Here is a 25,354-nt window from a genome sequence, read left to right on the forward strand (position 1 = left end):
ACCCTGCGGGGTCCAATTTCCTAACCCTGTGGTGCAATCAATTTACCTAACATAACCTAGAATAACCTATCAAAGGCTATTGTCAAAATACGACGAAACCCGTTACTTCGTTTTCTATTCATAATCTAAACATTTTTCTCAATATGTAATAGCTATCCTATATCAGACATAAAATTGAGTAATACATTTTATTTTTTAAAAACCTACCTCTGTTTATTAGCTCGCATCTGAGTAGTATGTCCAGGCTCTAGGGAAATATTCTTCGCAGGAACTAAAATAAAATAATTATTTGGTAAAAAGCTACATTTTTTTTAATGATGCGGTTTATGTACATTGTACATATGCTAAAAAATAATTCTATTGTATTAAGTAGTAAGCAAAGGAACTTGCTAATCTCTGAACCTATATGGTTCTCCTTTAAATCTTCTTATAGGGCCAAGGAAGGATAATATCTATTTTGGAAGAGGGTATCTCTAACCTCTCAAGATTAATCACCCTAGAAAAAAATATCAACCTCCACCCCCCCCCCCCCACAAAAAAAGGAAAAATGTTATTACATTTAACCTTTAAAACTAAAAATGACAGTAAATGGTCAAATTATCCAACCCCCATTCCCTCAAGTGTCCCTAGAGGCCTCTAGGGGCGAATCCGCTCTTAATTATATATATATTATTACTCTCTTTTATTTTTTTGTCCTCACTACCTATGAACATAAGTGTCCTTCTTACTTAATTCTTAAGGATAAAACCAAAACAAAACACGTACACTAACAGAATTAAAAATTTGTTTATACATAATTTATACTTAAATGTTAGTTTTGTTGTGACGTGGAATGAAAATAATTTCAATTTCAAGAGTAAATGAAACAGAGGAATTTTTAATTAGACCATGACCTTACATTGTATGCAGGGGAAAAGGTAATAGATTTTCTCGTATTCATTCGAATCCGGTGGATAGGAACCGGTTCTCATCCATACGAAAAAAACTATGTCTAGCATCGTATTATATCCAGCTTTCTACGAATATAAAATGTACAATCATAAGATTAAAACCAGTTTTTTTAGCCGGTGCCTTTGGCACCTCGGGGTAAAAAAACTAGTTTTAATCTTATAATTGTACATTCTATATCCGCGGAAAGCCGTTTTTAATACGAATGTGAGTAATAACTATTATAACACAAGATGGTCAAACAAACAAATAACTTGGATGACAACATCCATAAGTAACAAAGCACGAGAATCATGGATGAGAATTCAGGCAACGTGATTTAAAGAGCATATGTTTAAAAAAAAAGAATAGACTTGTTGGTAAAAAAATCACGGGACCTTTCACATGAATTTCCATATTTATATTTTGTAGCATGGCTGCAAGACCGACGGACCAAATAAATTACATACTGCAATAGGCAGAGGATATTTTCACCAAAAAATACAGTGGTTTATCCTACGTATTCATGTTTTCCCATCACTATTACTAACAGACGGACAGAAAAACATAGCCATAGTTTCTTAGGGTTTGGACCTAAGTAGTCATGGAGTAGGCTGAGACACTTTTGTCTAGCAACTAGGGCTATCAAGCTCCACGTTCAAGCACATTATGACTTGACCTGCAATCTCATGAGAGCTACTCACTCATTATTACCTCACTCTCGCCGAGTATGGCAGGTGTCCCAAATTAAGTCACCGTAATGAATGACGCTCTCCGCAGAGGAGCTTGGGATAAGGATAGTACTGATATCATGTACGTGATTATTGAGTATCCAAACTTACTCAATAATCCCCTTCTAACACAACCAGGGGAAGTTGCGTGATTATTATTGCGAATGAGAAATTCGAGTCAACACACGGAGAATTGAACTCGAACTCTCACCACCGTAGCTCAGTGTGTTACCACTGAGCCACGGCGCCCCTTCATATTAGAGAGTAGCTTTGCTTTAAAAAAACCAAATATTTGAAATACCTAGAACATTGATATGCGCAGCAGCCCGTAGTTCTTTGTGTCGGTTGGATTGGTCGGGAGTAACCTAAAATATATATTTCAGTATGGCTTAGAAACCGATTTATATCCGCTTGATTAGAACCGGTTCTCAGCCATACCGAAAAATCAAATATAGCATCGAATTATAGACAATTTACACGAATATTAAAATAACAATCATAAAATTAATGCCAGTTTTGTTAAACTGGGCCTTCGGCCGCTCAACAGAAACAAAATTGATATTAATCTTATAGTTTTTTATTTCATAATCCGCGAAAAGCTGTCTATAATACGATTCAATAAATAACTATTTTTAATAATAGCAGCACTTAAGACAGAAAAATCAAAAAACCACTATTACTGAAACTTATTCGTTTATGTAATATTAAATATTTCTGTGAAAGTAACTCTTTGGTCATAATATAAGAAAAATACTTAAAGTAATAAGATTAACATATATTTTTCATAATAAAAAAAAAACATTTCTTATTAGGTGGCTTTTTTCCTCCTTCCGTTCTAGACTTACATTAATGCATCTTTTAATCTTTATAGGAAAATAGTGTAAACTTAGCTATTGCCCGTCTATCTAAAAAATAATATGGGTGCTAAGATAGGGTTCTGAGTTTTTTTTGGGAAGATTTCCCTAATAAATTAATTTAAATCATTATATCTGCCAATTTTTTTTTATTTCCTTTGAACTTTTCAATGTTTTCATCCATGTTTTTTTCTTTGTATCTATAAGTACTTTTTAACATACCGTCAGTAGGGATTTTGTAACCTTAAAAAGCCTAAAAAAGCTTAAATTCCCTGAAAAAATACTTTCAGATATGTTTGGCTCTATGTTAATTATGAACAGTTTAACTTTAACAATGCATTTGATGTATCTTAAGGAGTAAGACAATCCAATAATACAAATAGATTACTCTTTATGTACATTAGGATATATAAGTTGAAAGGAATTTTAATATTAGAGGGAGATTTGAAATCTGCATCAAATTTTAAGGATTTTTTGTATAAATTCGTTTTTTGTACAGTATGACCCTAGAAAAAGTATTTTTTAGCATCTGCAGCCCTTATTTCTCAATGAATTATTAAAAAATGTATATGTCCCTGTTCACTATAGATTTTCAATCCACCAATCACAGATGTAAAAATTAATTAACTTAAATTGTATTTCCGCTTTTAGATAAAGAATTATACAAAAAAACGAATTTAAAAAAAATCCTTAAAATTTGATGCAGATTTCAAATCTCCCTCTAACATTAAAATTCCTTCCAAGTCTTATATATTAATGTACATACAGGTTATTAGTTATAAACTAGAAATATGGTATCAGAATAATCTACAGCCCGAAGTACAATCCCACCCTGATTTTTTTCTTTCTTCATAATATTTCTGTCTGTAATAGATATGAATAAAAAAAAGATATTATTTACCTTAACCTTTTAATATGTATTATGTCTTCATACATTATAATTGTGCTTTTTATACTATTTACTCTTTTAATACACTCTTGCAATACAAATGGTACATAAAAGAATTTTGACACTTTTCATTATATCGCATATGGCCAACAATCAAAGTTTTTTCAATGAAACTATGTTAAGTAAGGGCTAGAAGAGATAGTAGCAATTGTAAAATGGGTTTTGGGGCCCCACAGGGTTGAATCCTCGCATTTGTAGGTTTCATTGATTAAACCAGAATCTTTAATAATAATTAAAATAAATTTCAGCTATATTGACCATCATTTTAACCAAACATCATGTTGATTTCAAATTTTAAATGATAATGATTATTAAGATTAGGTATAATTGTAAAGGCTAAGCATCAATAAAATTATACAATTTTATGTTTTTAAATCTTGAATAATAAGGTATAAATGAGTTTAGATAATTTTCCATATCTAAAGCTTCTATTGTTTATTATTGTCCTTGTAAGTTTCTTTCCGTTAAGAAATTGCTTGAAAGTCTCGCTTTTTTAGAATCAGGAGCTATATGTAACTCTACCCACATTAGGTCTTTGAAATCATCTAATAGATTTGTAAATGCAAACAATATGTTAGCAGACGAAAAGGGTCTCCACCACTTGGGCCACGCAGTTGTCTGGATTATACATCTATACTTGTACTTTTATTATCCTTGCTAATGTACTGATCCTGTAGATATTAGATGTGTAAATTATGCAGCAATATCTGCACCAAATATTTAATAATAAATGATGGCATATTTATCATAAATATATCCATAACAAGGAAAGATATCTATATTAGTAGTGCAGAACAAGTATTTTTGTCCAGAAATTGGGCTATTTATTGCACTTATCCCCAAAGTTTTATTACAACGTTTTCTTATTCGATGGCTTAACAACTTTAGGGATTTTAATGAATTTTGTTAGGTCGGTTAAATAAGTTGAGTGTCTAAATATTTCAACCACTAATTGTAACCTACAGGAAGGGTAATTTTAAGTATCACGTACATAAATTGATCGCCATTGTCGTATCCCCTTTGATCCCGAATTTATGGAACAATGTGGACAAAAATATATTTATAGACCTATTATATACATGGCTTCATTTTAACTAATACGCATGAGGAAAACCACAGAATATTTATATAAGAATGTTACTTTTTTTTAATCAGTATCAAATAAAAGACAAATTAAAGTAAAATGTCTGTAACAAATAATTGTGCCGTCTTCAAGCATTTTTTGCTGCTCTTGCAGCCGGTGTTCTTCGCTAAGATTTGATTATGAATATACTCATAATAGCATAATAAAACCTTTCCTTATATTATTAATATTTAATATCTGTAGTTGGTTGACCTCTTCAGGTTATTAGCGAATTAAGGCTCCTCAAAAAAATCATTTAAGTAGGTTATTTTTTTTTCATTTCAAGATTTAAATATAAAAGTGTAAGGGTGTTTTTGGTAAATATATATGTTTTTATGCTATATGACTTTAAAAATTCATTTTGTTAAAATATATTTTATCAAAAATTTTAATGATTTTCTTAAGTAAAACAATTACAGCAGTCAAATGTACATATCATTCAGTAAACAAAACATTTTAGAGGATAAAATTTACAGGAAATGTACAAAAAAAATTGGTTTTGGTGTATAAACTGAAATTTATTATCTATTAAAAGTGAAAGAATTTTCAGTGACAAAATTACAAGTAAAATTACGCCATAAAAACCATTTTACAATCGGTTGGCAATCACTTCGAATATCAGTACATACGAATGGCAATTATATCTAGATATAAAAGCGAAAAAATGGTAAATTACGAGGGCTAGGCACATATCTATATACTCTATCACTTAGGACAACCAACCCTTTGATTGCACGATCTTTTCTGAAAGTCTCAATTGTAAGGCAATTGCATGGTAAGGAATTGCACCTACTTTGGGCCAAGACATTCACCCTTACTAAAAACATAGCGCATCACAAATAGCAACAATATGTAAAAATTTTAACGTCCTTAGTACTGACTTTGTATGATCCAAGATTCGAACCCATTACCTAAACCAACTACGATGTGCTATGTGGTGAGCAACAATCACGGGTTATTTACGTGTGTAAGTTAATGTACACCTTTTACATCAACATCAAATAGTTGTTAAAATTGGATAAATCTAGCCATAAAGATGGATATACACAGAAAAAGAAAATTAAAGTCAGGAATTAAGAATGAACTGTTTGACTGTAAAACTTTGGGTACTTAATTAACAGTGTTCAAACTTTTCAACCAATTATACACGGGTAATTTTGTTTTATCCCTTTTAATCCCCGGGAAAAGAAGAAAATATTGCAACGCAAAGAAATAATTAAAATTAGAAAGAAGTGGAGAATTTAAAAAGAAAGAGAGATAAAAGAAAACATAAAATCATTGAAAATAGAGAACAACAGATGGAGAAAAAAGTAATATAATGAAAAAAGAGAGAGATAGAAATTTTACAGATCTGAAGATTTGGAAATATCTGAGAATGACGGGCGATAGGTAGCCACTTTGACATTGACGAGTATTTATAAAATTATGTATTAAATGAATAGTTGAATGTTCGTGTGTTTCCTAAGATCTAGTAAATGTTTCATCTGGTTGAAAGCAATTTACATTTTTAAAACCACCTTTTAGCTTTCAGTAACTATGTCGGACGTACGTACGTGCATAAAATAGTAGTAAGGTAGCAGTTCTTCTAAAAAAGTAAAGAATTAGGCATTTCTTTAGGTTGAGTATCACCATTTACAGAGGGAACAGTGAACTTTAAATAAATCTTCCCCCAAAGCTAGTATAGGAGGCCTTAACCCCAAATAATTTCAACTAACAAAAAAAGGAAGTTTTTAATCATAATTGAGGGAAATGTTAAACTATCTTCCATTGCCAAATCAGTATATCCTTTGCCCAACACAAAATTGCTTGTTTTATAGCAATAAAATTAGGAAAAGATTTAAAAGGAATTAAGTTAATTTCGCAACAGAATTATACACAATTTTCTAAAGAGCGAATCTACACTAAATTGAAAATTAGAAGAAAAAGAATAGAAGATTTTGGATCAAACAAAAATAAAGACAAAAATTCTTTGGCTGAAAATCGCTTTAGGTTGTACCCTCCTTAAAAATAGTTATAAATCATCTCAGGACATATGGAAAGGTACATTGTAGTTCGGTACAGACAGACAAACACACAGCAAAGATCATGTTACTTTATTACAAGGATATTATTGGTAACTTTACAAAATCATCCATGTGACGTCATAAAAATGAGGGATTATCCATCTCGTTTTCAGGGGTTTTCTTCTCTCATCTCCCTCATTTTTATGACTTACCATATCTGATTTTTGAGACACTTTATAAAGTTACATATTATTGGTTTAATTGATATAACTTGTACTTGTTGCTTAAATATCAAAGAAATAAAATTATAAAACTTTCTTCAAATAAACGCAAATACATTTCTTAATATTTAAAAATATTTAAATCCAACAAAATATCTAAAAATATCATATTTCCTATTATTCTTTTAAATATAACAAAAATATTTAAATATATCTCTAAATATCATAAAAACAAGGCTGACAACATCCATAAAAGCGAAACTCTGAAACGGTATGACAGACGAACATTAACTCTAGTAGAGTGTCAGAACTGAATAATCAAAATAAGACTATATAAGTTTTGACAAAATTATACGTGAATTTGTTGCAAATTTTCTTTAAAACAGTATTCTATTTAATGACATACTGACATTTTTAGGACTTGATTATAGAGATGCTTTGCTTATAATATTGTAATAGGAATCTAAAATTCAGATCAATCTGATGATTTTATCACATAAAAAATTGTTGTTAAAAAAGTAAAAAAAAAACATGTTTCAAATAGACGCACGGGCATTCTGGTAACGATTATAGAGTTGCTACGCTTTCTAAATTGTACTTTACTACTACAGGGATCACCATGCAAAATTTGAATTCGATAGGACAATTCTAACATGCCTAAATTAACGAAAAAAGCTATCCGTTACGGACGGACTGACCCTAATTATAGAAAAGCTTCGCTTTTAAAAAATAATACTAAAAGATGAAAACATAATAATGTGATGATTTCTTGATGTATTATATGTGAAAAAGTTACCACAAATTAATTGGATGAAAAGTTTTCATACAACCCAGGGGTGTACAGGGATAAGACAATTGGCAATAAATTCTTCCCATCAATAATTATTTAAGTTTACTGTCTTTAGTAGGTAGCAAATATCTGGAATAAGAAAAGGGTGTAGATTAAAAAGCTGTTTATAGTACCTATAAAACAATTACGCCATACAATACGAATGACCAATGGTAGGCCAAATACACAGACTAAATTACCAATGGCAGGTCAGTTTAAATTTTATTTGACCATTGGTAGCCCACTATGACGTTATTTGTTATAGGCACTATGAAAAGCTTCTAGATTGATGTTCCCTGCCTTTATGACAGACACACACACACATACACACACACACACAGACAATAAAATAAGTTCAAATAAAAGTTAAAGCAAACTTTGATAGTTTTACAAAATATCATATCTGATATAGAAAAAGTAATGGAATGTTTTCTGTCTCTCTTTTTCTTTCATTGTATTTTTTAAAAAAATCTTTCTAATGAATAAAATGTTCATGAAATAATTCTGGACAGAGATAGTTCACCAGAAAAAAAATATTTTGCCTCAAATATTGTCACCATTTTAAAATGAGATTTTTATAAGAGACTTTTTTAGGACTTTGCAGTGTAAACATCCCATTCTAAAAAGTTGTAAGAAATTTGTTCGTGAATTTCAATAAATACTGAACAGGTTAAGTTCTCTATTTTAGGAAAGCTTTAAGTCCCGAGAAGGTTTCAGGCTATTTTTTTATTATTTATATTGTAGGATGGTTTTAAGTTATTTCTGTCCATACTTACTCTTTTAAATACATAGCCCCTACGGGCCTAAATGCTAGGGACGCATAGTATGTAGAAAATTAGATATTTTTTACTGGTTGAAAGATAGGCAAAAAAGTTGTTCGGTTTTAAAAAATTACCTGGCATTCGAAATTGTTGGACCGATTGAGTTCCACATTCTTCACCCTAAAATAAAACACATCAGTAATTTAAATTCTCATTCTAATATCACATTTACATCTTTAAAGCACCAATAACAAGCAATAACAACAGTACAACAAATTATAACAAGGATTATATCCATAAGAAGCGAAACAAAAATAACATGCATGAACAAACGGATAATGTAAGTTATAGAGTAGATATTGAGTTGTCATAAAACGAAAAAGAAATACGCTAAACCTTACAACAACAAAAATTTACTTTAGAAGCAAGAACGACAGAAAGACGGACAAATAATGCTTTGACTAAATCTATTTAAGATTAATCACTAAATAGTATAAAACCGTCAGTAGAGCCTGATTATAGAGTGACTGCGCTTTTAAAAATGCAAAAACATGTACAACATATTTGTTTAAAATCATTAATCATTTTCCAAAAATTTCTGATGACTGAAACAATGTTTAAAAGTTTGTCTGTTTGATAATGAATTTTGTAAAGTGTGAATAAAGATTTCATCCTAAGCTAGCAGCAACCAAAAACTTGGGATTGGGCTTTGTTCCACCCCAGTTATAAAAAAGTAATGGTTAATGATGCTGTGAGTATTGGTGCAAAAAATATGACGTAACAAAAAAAATTAGGCAATGAGAGTCCACTATAAATTTTACCATTGGTCAATAACGGCCTCTCATTGGCAAATTTTTTTTGTTACGTCATATTTTTTGCACCAATACTCACAGCATCTAAAAAAATAATGGTTAATTTTGGAAATATGTCGACAAATTAGCATGTTTATGATATGTCAGCCCTGACAACTTTTTTTCCCTAATAGTCGACATAAACCATTGAGAGTGTACGTCATCAAAATAAACCAGTTTTTCCATTGGTTATTAGAGAAGCGTTAAATTAAAGATATGGGTTCTTTCTTTAATAAATTCTATCGTGACAATGGTTAGAATCCAGTTTGCTTACTTACATTTGAAGACGTATTGTAGGCTGGCTATGCTTTGAGCATTGTGCCATCTCGTTAAAGGAATCACTATTTACGGCCCATAAATAAGCATACGAACTTTCTGGTAATAATTATATAATCGTTACGTTTTTAAAGTAAATAATTTCTTAATGTTTTTCTCATAAAAGGTTTGAATTTCTAACGTGTGCGATAGGAGCTATTAATTTTAAACTTAAGGAAGAACGGATTGGTATCTTTTTCTTATATAATAGTTTCGCTTTTAATAAAAATTAAAATATACTCTTTTGCACTTTATGACCTTTTAACAATCAGGGCCAAGCCAAATGATGTGAAAGTTTTCTCATTCAAGTTTCTCTTCTTAATTTAACACATTTAACAATTTTTCCTTCATTAATTTTGCTCAGAATATTGTGAAAGTTGGCAGGAAGAGATATGGGCAAGTCATTTTAGTAATGGTTAGTTAAATGCTTGGATCATGGAAAGAAAACGAAGTAGGAGGTCTCCTCATATTTTCACAGTAGCTTTTCTCCTATTTCTAGCCCCTAGGCAATCATTAACATTTTTTTACCTAACCTAACCTATATAAGCAATAAAAAGCTACTGTGAAAATACGACTAAACCCGCTATATCGCTTTCCATGATCCAAATACTTTGTTAAAAGCGGAGCTTTTATACTTTTAGTATAAGTCCGTACGTTATTCTGTCCGTAATGGATCGTTAATATTGGCATGTTAAAATTGTCCAATAGATTTTAAGCTATGCATGGCCATTTTTTTGTGTATGGTTATAATTAAGAAAAAAAGTAACTCTAAAATCATTAACAGAAACATTAATCTCTAACATATTGATAGATTTTTTAGCTGGTGCATGATATAAATATCTTGTTTTTTTCCATGGTGATTGATAACATGACTAGGCATAAATTTATAAATGATTAACTATCTCTATAATCAACTATGCAGTAGCTATGGGTTATTCATTACCACGTTACACATTTGTTAAATGCTTTGTTTAGTTCAAAAGTACATTAATTCCAACTTTCAAACTTAATAATATGTTCAAATTTAGCAATTATAAAAATAGTCTACCCATCTAATGTTTTAACAATCATATTTTCAATGTATATCATATAGCATATATTTATCTAAATACAAGTCAATCTATCTATCTTAAGAAATAACTACTTATCTAGGTTCTTCTGTAGATCAATCTATTCATCTATGTATGTGTTCTATCAAGTAACTATTGGTACTTTACCGTCAGAGAGCACAAGAAACCCTCCCCCCCCCCGCTCTTCTTTTAAAAATGAAAAAAAAATAGGGGGGGGGGGAGGGTAGTTTTTGTTTAAATCATTACTAATTTAGGTCAGGTTAGATTAAGTTATATTGGGTAGTAGTACTGGATAGACTCACAAGCTAGGGCACCCGCATGGGTTGGAATATGACCCCCCTCCCCTTTTTTAAATTATTTTTTCAATAAGGGGGGTAGGATTTAGTGCTCGACAGACGCTTTGTGGGAAAGTACAAAACTATCTACTTACTTGAGATGGTATTCTCCCTTTGAAGTATCACCAACGGGTTCACATTTCTTGCAAAATTTCCTGTAATATATTCATCATTAATAAAACATCAAATATTTGTTTAGTTTAAGCTAAAACAAGTTTAGAAAACTACGCAAAATACTTTTTTAAGAGGCCAATTTTCGAGTAAATTACATTTTTAAAAAAATAAAAGCATTTTTTATGGGCGCAAAGAGAAACAAAGTTGATATATCAACAAAAAGTATAATGACAGGAGAAAACTTGTCGTCAATTTATCTTAACATGAAACTCTCTTATTGGTCAGTTTTTTTCATCCAGTAGGTGGGGAAAGGATAGGGTAATGGGAGTAGCTGGTTATCATCGTTATTATAGGGAGTTTTACCGAATAATAGAACAAGAAAATCTGGTGTAATATCCAAGTAATAATACATCCATTGACAGAGAGGGATTAGTTTGTAACAAAGGGTTTGTGTAGCTGTCAGATAATGATAAGTTGTGAAGATGTTTGGGGTCAAACATCACTTCCGCTAAGACTTTTCATATTAGTATTGCCATCTGTTTATATTTAGGGATCTTAAGGGATAGGACAATGGACGATTATTTATGTACTTCTCCAAAAAACAAAACTATTCACTCTGTAAATTAAATTTATTGCTCGAAAAATCTAGACACTGATAGATTAAATAAAAGTACCCAAAGTTTATGCAAACGAATGAGAGAACATGTTTATCGAACTTTTAGCACTAGTAAAGAATAATTAGAAAATGAATGAAACATTTAAGTACATCCCCATTGATGATGAACAAAAATACTCTGTTTATTACAAGTATTAGTCGAAAAGATTGGGTATTGGTATAGTTCTTAACCCAACTATTAAGATAAAGTTATGCATACGAATGAAAGAACGTGTTTATAAAACTAAACCATAACAGTAAACGTTTTATCTTACATTGTCATTTTTTTATAAAGTACAACACGGCAAACCTCCCCCATCCCCACTCCCCAAAAAATAACGCATTATAGTCAGGGAGTAAGGGAGGGGACAATGGATCGAATATTCAATTTTTAAGGAGTCTCAGACTTTGGGGACTGGCTTAAAGGGAATGTGCACAAATACAGCAGATTCTTACTGATTTTGGGGACTTGCGCATCAATGCCCCGCTAACTAGCTGAGCTAGTTTTGAATATGCAGACAGAAAAGTTTGTTATTTATCGCTGGTTTTAACAAATATTTTTTCCCAAGAAAATGTCTTTTCATGTATAGAAACTCTACTGTGATATTTATGTATTAAATAATCTAAGAACCGCTTGAATTTCGGGGTCAGTTATAAATATATCAGAAGGGTTGAGGTAGTTCCAAACAAGATTTTTCTAGTGATTAATTACAGAATGTTTACTACATTGTGATGTGTTGATAATTTAATTTTCAAGTAAATGATTTTTTTCTTAGAACTAATTTTATTCTAAATTAGGTTACCATGATCCCTTTACAATTTTGGTAAATTTTCTTTAAAAATCTGGTTTATATTGCTTTTCAGCGAACCCTCTTAAATTGAATTAATTGCCCATTGTCCCCTCCCTTACTCCCTGCATTATAGTACATTAATATTTTATTTGATATGAAATACATTGCAATTATAATTTGGCAGAAATCATTGCACAGCGAATGTTTCAATATAAAGGATTGCCACCCAAACTTTATTACAAGCAAAACTTTTCTATATAAGGTTTTGTCCGTACGAAACGGATAGCTTTGATGAGACACTTAGGCATGTTAAAATGGTCCCTTAGATTTTAAATTTTGCATGACAGGTTACTGTAACAATTAGGGACACAATAAAAACTGTCCCGAATTTGTATTAATTTTGAGGAACACGACTCCAGTTACGTCATATTTCCCGAAAAAAGGAAGGGGGAAAGAAAAAAAAGGGAAGGGGGGAAGAAAAAAGAGATGGGAGAAAAGGGGGTTTTCCCCATCTCTTTTGAAGAGATTTTCTTCCCCCCTTCCCTTTTTCGGGAAAGAAAAATATGACGTCACTGGAGTCGTGTTCCTCAAAATTAATACAAATTCGGGACAGTTTTTATTGTGTCCAATGAGGCATAGCAAATCTATAATCTTAAGCATCTTGATTTTTTTTAATTAAATCTTTGAATTAATTCTCATATCTATACTTACTTAAAATAGAAATTCCTATAACAATTAGGTAGTGTTTAAGTGTAGCATATAAATGAAACAAAACGTAATGATCGACCTGTATTTTGTGCAAATTTATAGCAGAATGACAACTTTTAACAATAAAAAAGTATCTGTTTCTTCAATAATAAGTGTATTACGTATTAATGTATAATCCAGACAACCATCTGGATCCAGTGTTAGGGGGCCTTTTTCGTCTGCTAACAAATTGCTTTCTGCTCTTTTTTTTGGGACTGTGCTAATATTTCCGACACTATTGGCGGATATTCAAAGAACCAAATAAAAGTCGGCACATGGTCTACGGGATGGTGACAACAGTTATTTAACCCCTTCCCCTTTTATTGTTTCACTTTTATTCTTCAATATTAGAAGAAATTATAAATATTTTCTGGAGGTTTGGATTTTTAAGCTTTGCTATTGTTGATTTTTTTACTCCTGTTGTATTACATCTCAACTATTTCTGTATTGTGTCTAATTGATACAGGGAAAGTTCAATAATAGTTATTTTTCGCATCGTATTATAAAAGGCTTTCCGCGGATATAGAATGTACAATTATAAGATTAAAACTAGTTTTTTTAGCCCCGAGTTGCCGAAGGCACCGGCTAAAAAAACTGGTTTTAATCTTTTGATTGTACATTTTTTATATTCGTAGAAAGCTGGATATAATACTATGCTAGACATAGTTTTTTCGTATGGATGAGAACCGGTTCCTATCCACCGGATTCGAATAAATTCAAGAAAAGATAATTCCAATCATTGTGAAAGGCGTATCACAGCATCCCCATTAAAAAAGATATCAGAAAACAAGGATGACAACATCCATAAAAGCGAATCACTGAAACGGTAGAACAAACGGACATTAACACTTGTATAGTGTCAGAACTTAATAATCAGAATATAAATGTATAAGATTTGAAGCAAAATTGTAAGTAAATTTGTTGAAAAACTGCTTGACTTAATTATAGAGTTGCTTCGCTTATAACAGTATACTTTGTTGTTCCAGGAGTCAATATGCAAAAAATCATATAAATCGGATAATTAAATCCCATTAAAATTTGTTGTTAAAAATTTTTTTTAATCAACATGTTTAAAATGGACGTACGGACATTTTGGTAATGATTATAGAGTTGCTACACTTTCTAAATCATACCAAACTACTAAAGGAATCACCATGCAAAGATTGAAATTGATATGACAATTCTAACATGCCTAAATTAACGAAAAAAGGCTATCCGTTACGGACGTACGGACGGACCGACCCTAATTATAGAAAAGATTCGCTTTTAAAAACGTGTTTCATTTTTTATCCCCTAAAGGTTTTTTCAGTCCCTGAAGAAAAGTTGTGCACCCCAAAAATATGATTTTTAAAAATTTAGGGGGGAAGAAAGGGTTTTAGATCTAGATTGGTTTGTCCAAACTATTTAACCAATAATTTATTCTCTAGAAGAGGTAGTTTTTTATCTTAATTTGTGTTGTACCTTCATCCATAATCCTTTTCCTTAAAATATAATATTTCCAGTATGGATTCGAAACCGATTAATATCTGCTGGATTAGAACCGGTTCTTAGCCATAATGTAAAATCATGTATAACATCGTTTTACAGCCAATTTTCTTAAATGAATAATCATAAAATAAATATCATTTTTATTTGCCCGGGCCTTCGGCCCCTCAGGACTAACACAATTCGTTTCAAATTTATATTTTTCATCTTAATATCCGCGGAAAGCTGTCTTTAATACAATGCGATAGATTATTATAAAAAGTTACCTGATCGTTGTCAAGTCATATCCCATCGCCCATCCATCACTGAAAAATAATAATATTATTAGATAATTGTTTTCTTTATAAAAATCAAGGGATCGTGAAACGTGAAAGTTCTTACAGGGAAAGAAACAATTAAATTCTTCATAATAATGTTGTATATTTTCTGTAGATATCTTAAAATATACGCATTATCGTTTTCTTAGAATAAAGAATTATATTAGTTATTTCATATCTAATCTCATTAATATGCAATCATTATTGCGGCTTAATTAGTTGATTTTGTTATAAGATAATTAGATAATTTTGTATCTTCTCAACTCAACAATTATCCTTATAATTCAGTAACGGGATGTGTGTCAAAGGATCTCGCTAACCGCTGAACCGATATGGTTCTCCTTTATAAAAGTATATTTTTATAACTTTTCTTTAAAATAAAAAATGGAATGTCGATTTCAACCCACCCACCCCCCAAGTGCCCCCTAGAGGCATCTAGGGGCATAACCGCTAATCTATATCATAAAGTAGTAAGTTGTGTGTGTGTCCTTTAAAATCTCGTAAAATTTCAGTAAAGTATCGTATCGGTAAAGGGTATGTTCTAGACAATTACCTCCCCTCCCAAAAAAATTTAAACAAATAAAATTAAGGGGTGTTAATACCCAACCAAACCATCCCCTATTTGAGAGAAAGGTCCATTTGTATCATACTATAGTAGTGTTTAGTGTGCATTTAAGATCTTGTAAACGGCTGCACTAATTGTTCCTCAATTTTCAGTGATGTGTAGTATCAATTCTGAATAGGTAAAATGAAATTTAAAGAGAGAAAAGGCGGATTTTCTACTTTTGTGAGCAAATCTACTATAGGCTAAAGACGAAGCTACTAGAATGAAAAAAAAGAATATAAATATTCTTGGCATCAGATGGTTTTTTCCTTTCCATGATTTATCCCCTTATAAACTTTACCCAAAGAAAGAGAAACAAAAGTTTCTCACAAAGTTTTTCAAAGAAAAAGGTTGTGAGTGAAAAATACTATATCCCCAAATTATGAAAGGAATTTTTAGTGGGGTTTGTTCGGGGCTCGGCAGCCATGCACCAGCCACCTTTGTACCGCAAAAAAAAACTAACATATTTCGTCCAAGAGGGTAATAACAATGATTTTAGTATTTTATATAAAAAAAGTTATGTTTTTACTTCTAAGTACATCAAACAACTGAACGAATATAGCTCCCTTTTTTAAAATGCTTTAGAAAGGTCTTCGGACTTTTTCGGTTAATTTTTTGTCTTTTTGAGGGAAAAAAACTCTCACCACCTTTTATTTTCAATATATTTCAAAATTAAGTGGGGTGTTTCATTGCTCAATAGGCACTTTCAGGGAAAGTAACTTTTTACTATGATAACATTTAGTAACTTACATATATCATAAATACATTGCAAAGTTTTATGGATAGATGCATTGCAAATGTACAATGTGCATCTATTAATTTAAAATTGGACAGCTTTTAATTAAGTCTAATATACCAATTTTAAATTCTAACATTTCTATATCAAGCTTATTGTAGTTTGGCTCTGGGAGGTACGTAGGGAACATTGGACTGCCAATTACACTGGTACTTAATGTTTTCTTATTAGTTTGCTCTAAAACTTTGAGTATTTTTGTGAAATTGTGATTGGTTGATTCCAAAAAACGTGCCAATGACCTAGGAAATCATTATCATTATCATAATATTGGTGTACATAAATTTATCGTCTATTGTCTTATCAGAAAGATCCCTCAGGTTTTTCTCCCTGTTTATTATGTTTTTAAACGCGAAGCTTTTCTATAATTAGGGTCGGTCCGTCCGTCCGTCCGTCCGTACGTCCGTCCGTCCGAGATAGATAGCTTTTATTCGTTAATTTAGGCATGTTAGAGTTGTCCTATCGATTTCAAATTTTGCATGGTGATTCCTTTAGTAGTTAGGTACGATTTAGAAAGCGTAGCAACTCTATAATCATTACCAAAATTTCAACAAATTTACTTGCAATTTTGCTTCGACTTTTTAAATTTATATCCTGATTATTCAGTTCTGACACTATATAAGTGTTCATGTCCGTTTGTCCTAATTTTTAAGTGCTTCGCTTTTATGGATGTTGTCATCCTTGTTTTTATTAAATTTATGAAATCACGACCCTTCAGTCAAATATAACTATTTTAATATGTTAAATGATTTTTCTCGTATTCATTCGAATCCGGTGGATAAGAACCGGTTCTCATCCATACGAAAAAACTATGTCTAGCATCGAATTATATCCAGCTTTCTACGAATATAAAATGTACAATCATAAGATTAAAACCAGTTTTTTTAGCCCCGAGGTGCCGAATTGTACATTCTATAACTGCGGAAAGCTGTTTATAATACGATGCGAGAAATTACTATTTCAGCATTTTATGTGAATGTTACCACACTTTGTTGTTGCATTTTTTACAGGGATTCAAGGGATGAGACAATGGATGATAAATTAATGTAACCAACCCCCCAAAAATATTATGTGAAATATAATTATTTTTTATGCTAAAAAGTTAAAGAAACTATTACTTAGTACATCCCAATTAAGATACAATATTGCCTTTTAAAAATTTTAGCCAAGGATATTTAGTCCATTGTCCTATCCCTTAAGATTTCTGAGTTTTTCCAATAAACACACAAATAAAGATTAGCTAAAAGGATGCAATTCTCCTAAGAAGTCTTTTATTTGCCCATTTTTTATCCAACAAACAGAATTTGCAAACACACATCTCAGAAACACAAATATCTTCAACCCCCCCTCCCCCCCCCCCACACACACATTCGAATGAGACAGAGAGGGGACAATGGGCTGTTTATTACACTATAGTCCCCAATGTTTTATTCTACATAAGAGGTAATTTAGTGAATTATCTTTGGGGAGGTACATCAATTTATCGGTCATCGTCTTGTTCCTTTAGATCCCTACATTCGAATATAAAAGTGTAACACATGTGTGTGCTTCTTATCTATTAAATACTAAGGTAGTTTGTTTTAGATGGGTGTATATGTTTGTATGTCCAGTAGGATCTCATACATGGCTAAATCATTTTCCATACGTTTCAGAGAAGTTTTGTTATGGTCCTGGTTAGTCAAGGTACTTGGTAATGCCCCTAGAAAATGCCTCAATCCCAACACTAAAAAAAAGATTTGAACTAATAAAATTGTGGTGTAGCCCCTAGAGGCAAAGGGAAAGGCTTATTTCCATAAGAAGAGTAGCAACAGTAATTTATGCTGATAAAAGTAAATTAAAGTTAAATAATTTACTATAAACCTAGACACTTATGGAAAAAAATTTAATGAAAATGAAAAATGGTCAGATGTTTTATTGGACTTAGTTTTTTAGTAGATGCTCTACCAAAAATACCAAATACTTGATAGATTTATTATGCATCACACACATTTGCGATGACTGACACCCATTAGACCAAAAATATAAGCAACTATTACAAAAAAAACTTCCTCTAAAAGTTTGATTACTATTTGTTTGTTTTTATTTCTTTTTTGTAAATAAAATAAGTAATCAGTAAAACGCGAGAAAAAAACAATAAAAACACAATAAACAAACTGTACAAAATGGGATCATAAGTTAACCCCCCATCACATTAACACATCAAATGCACAAACAAACAAAATATATTTTCATGAGGTGAACTCAAGTCATTTATATTATTTTCATTTTATAAGCAAAGTCAACAGGGTTTCAAAGACTATCTTATGTCAAAGTGTTATATTGTATACATTATCCCATTCGTTGGCTTATATTTTTTAGGAACTTTTCATATAATCTTTATTGTTGGTTTTAACTTAAAGGTGTCTAAATTGTTTTACTAATAATATCAATCTACAAGATTGTTAATTTTGTTTATCATTATTGGGGATGTAAAATCGTCTATTGTGTTATCCCTTGAGATCACTGGCGATAATATAATAGTCATTCATAGTTCCCCCCCCTCACCCCCACCCACACCTTAAAAAAGTTTTGAGCATTTAAAATTATTAACAAATATGTTTTCAAAATTTTCATTTTACGGAAAAAAGTTAATAAAAATGGCCATTGAATGAAAGTTTTTAAAAATGGTCACTTTTTGTAAATCTATTTATCTGGCCTGAGCTGTAGTATAATAGTTTAGTAAAGTGGGATTAACTGTTGTGCAAGTTCATTTAACTTTATACACTTGTTGGTGGATATAATATAACCCTAGGCCAACCCCTCCCCCCCCCCCCCATCTCTCCCTCTTTCCTAATCTTAAACTTTACTATGGAAAAATAACAAAATGAACAAGTAATTTACAATTTTGGCCATTAAAAAAAATACATTATATCCACAGCCGGCAGCAGCCAACAATCTTAAGTTGGAACGCAATATGAGCAGCCGCAGTTGCCAAATTAAGTCTTTAATTTTCAGTTGCAGCCAAGCTGTACATTTTTGCAAAATAAAAAAAAAGTATACTAATACACGGTGTTTCAAAAAAAACTGCGTTTTCCGGTTTTGAGAAACAACCAGAAGGAATATGAAAAAAAGGATAATAGGTCCATATTCTATGTAAAAATGTACATCAGATTTACTTAAGGTGTTTTTTGATATCTCTAAAAATGCGGCTGTACTGATTGGTACATGTAGGGGAAAAATGCTTGATGTTGAATATGAGATATCAATTAGATTGAAATAACTTGTATATTTTGCAACATATTGTTTCAAAAGTACAATATCAAAGTAGTAAAAGCTTAAATCAATGTCCCCATATGAAATTTTTTTACATATTTTCTTTTTTGGCTCCATGCAAAGACCTTTTTAGGTTCTTCAGAATTTAGTTTTTTTCTATTTCTCTATGACAAAGTCATTTTTAGAAAAAAAATCTCTATTAATACTGTGTGCATTGACAAATAAAACAAGTCACTTTTTATTTCATTTCAATATCTTTAAAAATAAGCAAGTTATCATGGTTTGAAATTGTTCGTAAAAAGTGCGTTTTCATTAATTACTCATGTTTTATAAGATGATCTCTTATAATCTGTCAATCAAATTAAGAGATTAAGGGGGGAGGGGCGAGGAACGAATATGAACAATTTTAATACTAAGAATTAAAATCCAAGCAAAAAGAATATTGATTTTTTATTTTAAAAAAGGCATTTTAAATTAAGTTTTAAATGTAATAATTAGATTATTTTGAAGTTTATGTTATAATGTTGTTTTCAAGTAAAAAAAGGGATTAAATTCAACGTTATAGCATAAAATTATTAAGAATACAATAACACACACACATTTCGAATTCTTTGGGCTCTAAAATGCGCTGTTGTTTTAAGAGATATTAAAAAACGCCTGTAACAAATTCGATGCATATTTTTATAGAGAATATGGACATATAATTATTTTTTTTGTACTCCTAATGGTTGTTTCCCAAATCTGGAAAACGCAGTTTTTTTTTGAAACGCCCTGTATATTCTGAGTAATAACTTATTCTAGAGTTCTGATAAATATGCATCTTTTTCATCGTATTTTTATGTACTTTATTGAAGCTTTTTCCTTATTACAAAATTCATCTTTCCCATAATATCCTCCATTCTACTATATACATATATAGGGCTTATAGAAGAGATTAGCAATGGTTAACCAATTGCACCAACCATTATTATGAGGCGGAGTTATTATTAGACTTGTTAATTGTGCACTTTGTGTATTATTAACTATAGCAAAGCATCCGAATAGTAAAGTAAAAATAATTCAATAGGAAAACGATAATATTTTTCAATAAAGGGGAATTAAGTGGCGGTAAAAGGAAAAAGGCCAGGATACATTACAAGCTTTCCTGAAAATTATCTACAAATTTCCAAAAATAAAGACATCAAGCCCTTTTATTATAAAGGTTAAGATATTATCCTATTGTACAAAGTATTAATTGTTTGTATTGTCTAATAATCTTGCAAATAAATGGCTCGAGCTATTATTCAACAAATTTCCAAAATTTTAGACCAAATTGCTGTATTTTCAATCATATCAATACTTTACCCCCTCCCCAAAATCCCCAAAAAGATAGAGGTCTTAGGGAAATTTTACCTCTAGGTGTTCAAAATCTAAACCATTTTTCTAAAGAAGCCCCTAGAGTATAGGGGAGAAGCCACCAACAATTGAAATAGTATTATTTGTTTATATATATAAAATGAGCTTTAAAAAATCAGAATAGTAAAAAGAAAACTTATTTTAAACAAAGTACAGAAAACGCTGGTAGTTTCTAACTTAATTTTGAAAGATAATGAAGTAAACTTTTGAAAGATAAGTCAAATGTGTGTGTTTGTGTGTGATTCTGTGGAAACTTATGTCAGTGTTGTGTGTGTGTGTGTATGTGAGTGTGTGTATGTGTGTGTGTGTATGTAAGAAGTCTGGCCCAAGAGATTAAGTAAAAAGGGTTTTTCATCAAGTTTCTGCTAATTTCATTACTCCGACCCTTTTTCCTTCTGACAACACAATTTTACTATTTTATTTTTTCTATAAAAAGGAAATAGATTGTTTGAAAAATGGGCCAGTTTCAGTTTGAAACATTAATTTTTTCTATTAGTTTACAATAATTTTATTTATTAAATGTTTTACTTTTAATAGTATCTAATTACTTAATAGCAGGGCTTGGTAGTAACTTTTCAGCTGAACCAAGCCTCGAATTTACACCAGTTTTAATGATTTGAAGAAGAAGAAAAATGTAAACAGAGGTGGATTCTTTAAAAAAATTTGCCCCACTAATCGGTTAGTGGGGCAAAATTGTTCTCGAGAAAAATCCTCCAAAATCATATAAAAAATCTACAAAAATTAAATAAAATCATAGAAGGGTTATTAACATAAGATTTTATTTAATTTTTGTAGGTTTTTAATGTGATTTTGGAGGATTTTTCTTAAAAACAATTTTGCCCCACTAACCGAATAGTGGGGCAATTTTTTTTAAGAATCCACCTCAGGGATTTCCATATTTGGGTCAGGTTTACTTATATTGTAGTGTAATCAGTTGACGCGCGGCTGTGAAGCAAAGCGCTGGAAAGTGTCATGTGTGACGTCATAAAAATAAGTCTAAAAAGAAAAACGAGAGAAGTGGGAAAGGAAATCCCTAAAAAAGATATGGATTTAGACGTATTTTTCTGACGTCACACATGACACTTTCAAGCACTTTCTGCGTAGACCTGCTTAATAATCTTACCTAGTCCATTGAACACTGCCAGCCAGGTTGCCGATTGTACATCTAAACATAAATTTTATATATAATTAATACTTATTATTTTACTAAAAGCCACAATAACGTTTTTCTTGAATTTATGTATTAAAAATAAAATAGAGTAACTTAGTGGTATTTGATGAACAGGTTTAAATAAGAACAAGCACATGTAGCAATTTTTCAAACTTTACTTTATTATAGGTATTGATGATTTATAAAAGAGTCATCTAACGGTTGATTAATGAACTAATATTTGTCTAATATTAATTTTACACCAGTAAGGCGTCATTAAGTAACTGAGATATCTCTAACACAGACATCTTGCAGTTGTTCATTATACTAATGTTTAGCTTAACTGAGAATGACGTCATGATGTTCTATAATAGAGACCATCTTATGGTTTTTCATTAAACTATTATCTATCTTTTCTAAGTATGACGTCATGATGTTCAAGAACATGTTGATAACTCGCAGTTGTTTACTTAACTAATAATTTCTCATTTGATGTCATGAGAGAAAAGAGACGTCTTACGGCTGTTCATCAAACTAGTATATGTCTTACCTGAGTATGACGTCATGATGTTCTATAACAGAGACACCTTACGGTAAGTAACTAAATTACTGTTAAGACTACCTGAGTATGACGTCATGATGTTTTATAACAGAGACGTCTTACGGCTGTTCATCAAACTAGTATATGTCTTACCTGAGTATGACGTCATGGTGTTCTATAACAGATACATCTTGCGGCTGTTCATCAAACTAGTATATGTCTTACCTGAGTATGACGTCATGATGTTCTATAACAGAGACATCTTGCGGTTGTTCAATAAATTCTTGTTGTCGGAATCCTGCCACACCAAGCCCAACATACAGAATACCTGTAAAAAAATGGTTGAAATTTAAATGAAATCTTTAATTCCATGGTTGCATGGTTCGAGAACACTAGACAATACAAAATTACAGGTTATTTGAAAGCAATAGATAGATAATTGATATATAATTGCTTAGATGTTGTACCAGGTTTTCATATAATCTAATAACTACCAGCTGGCTAAAATAACGATTCCCCTATCCACCCATTTTTCCCATCACCTTTCATCCTATTGGATGATCGAACTGACCAATAACTGAATTCTATATCTAATAGATAGATAGATAAAGAATCTATTACACAGTACAAGTACATGTAATTAAAATACTCAATTAAAGTAATACATTGTATAGATTTTAGGCCTGTTTTGTAGTCCTTGAATACCTAAAAAATAACAGAAAAAATATCTTACCTTTTTTCGAAAATATAAAAAATATTATTTCAGAAATTGAATAATTGCTTTGTCACAAGTTTAACATTTGTTTGAAATGGCAGAGTGCTGGTATTCCTATCAGATATACAGGGATAGGAAAATTAACCTACCTAACATTTCTCTATTTGAAGTGTGGACTCATATATCTTGTTTGAGTTAATTTTAAAGATCATCAATTTAAGTTCAGATATCAGAAAATAATTTCACATTTCATTTATTTAAAAGCTTGGGTTTTACAAATTTTAACTTATTTTGCAAAGTTATTTAATGTGTAGGATCCTGCAAAATTTCCCTTGCCCCTCTTTATTCCTGAAGTTCTCAATGAACTTGGTTACTTACTTTCAGACATATTAAACTTTCAATATGACTTCAAGGACAGGTAATCAAAGGTGGGATTGTCAAACATCACAATATTTCATAATAATTGCATACTTTTTGTGTCTTTTAAAACATATCCAACTTAAATATTTGCAAGCATTTTTAGGCATTCCATTGTTCACCTATTTCTCAATAGGTAATATCAGTAATAATAAAATGTAACTTAAATTTTTGAACTTGTTAATCTAGAGTTGCTTTAACTATTTAATATTTAACCTATTTGGGTTCTTTCTAAATTTTACATAATAGCAAAATTAGTTGACTCTGCTTAATACCAACAAATCCAGTCTTAGAGCATTTAGTACAATGCTGTCAAGTGTATTAATACATGTGTACATTTGCATATAGGCTCTCAATATATTAAATTTGTTCCTGACATTCAAATCACAAATTCATAATATATACATTTACAATATACATATAGATAACATAGCAACAGTTGAGTACATGAATGCAACTTTACAGAAGTTGAAATATAATCCTGTCTTTTAGGGAAAATAAACTTGGATTGTGGTTTAATTTTTTTAGCGCTTCAGCCCCTTTCAACTGTGGGCTCTGTATTTCAATTGGCAGAAAATAGCCTAGAAACATCTCAAGGCTTACATCTAAAATTTTATAGTCTAAAACTATCCTGGAACCTAAGTAAAGCTTATCAAAACTGAAAACTTTGAGAGTTACTAAGATCTTAAGCATTCAACATCAAAAAAAACCTTATTACTTTATATGATAGAATAGTGTTTAAAATAAATTGAAATTTAGCATATTCATAAATAAACACTTAGCTAAAAAATCCTGATAAATAGTTTTAATTAAAACAAGCATGTATTTTAAACATTAAAACTAAAATTTCAAATTAGTTTCATTAATTTTATTCAGATAAGCGCTAAAATTATTACTCTTATAAAAAGATTAATCTGCATACATAATAAAGACATTTTATTACCCTTACTAACATTTTAAACTCTCATTAAACAATTATGTGTGTATTAAAGTATGGTATTTAAGCATGTACCTAATTTGAATAATATTCCAGCAATTTAACCAAATTACCTCAACATGAGTTTTATGAAATTCAAGATTTAAGCCTTTTCTCTTTTCTGCTATGTAACTTCTTCTTTAATTAAATGTTTTGACGCTAATTCAACCACTTATACTTTAATCTTCAAAATTAGATTATAATTCTATAATAATTTTAATATATTTTTTTGTTTTATAATAAATTATTTCTGTGATCAGAGTTGTTTTTTTTTGTTATTGTTGCTATTTTACAAAATGTACTTGTTTCTACTTAATTGAGTTAGAAGCAAAAGGTAAACTTTTTGTACATATGATAAATTATACAGAGCCAATACCAACACCAAGCTAAACATAACCTGTTGAGAAAGATTGCAGTATGTTGACATGAAAGT

The 25,354-nt window shown here is 30.7% G+C and overlaps 1 protein-coding gene across 1 annotated transcript in view; it reads right to left on the minus strand.

Annotated features, from left to right (window-relative positions):
* The window catches only part of LOC145332496 (nephrin-like), a 195,992-nt gene that overhangs the window by 164,861 nt on the left and 5,777 nt on the right, over positions 1 to 25,354 (minus strand). The window contains exons 3-9 of the mRNA XM_080177499.1: positions 23,039 to 23,141; positions 22,246 to 22,287; positions 15,028 to 15,066; positions 11,065 to 11,124; positions 8,533 to 8,578; positions 1,960 to 2,023; positions 208 to 271 (exon numbers count right to left, since the gene is read on the minus strand). Of these exons, the coding sequence (XP_080033625.1) occupies positions 208 to 271; positions 1,960 to 2,023; positions 8,533 to 8,578; positions 11,065 to 11,124; positions 15,028 to 15,066; positions 22,246 to 22,287; positions 23,039 to 23,141 (418 nt within the window). The remainder of the gene's footprint in view (positions 1 to 207; positions 272 to 1,959; positions 2,024 to 8,532; positions 8,579 to 11,064; positions 11,125 to 15,027; positions 15,067 to 22,245; positions 22,288 to 23,038; positions 23,142 to 25,354) is intronic.

Source organism: Acartia tonsa, chromosome 11 (genome assembly GCF_053477335.1).
Source record: "Acartia tonsa isolate MP-2025a chromosome 11, ASM5347733v1, whole genome shotgun sequence".
NCBI classification, from domain to species: domain Eukaryota; kingdom Metazoa; phylum Arthropoda; class Copepoda; order Calanoida; family Acartiidae; genus Acartia; species Acartia tonsa.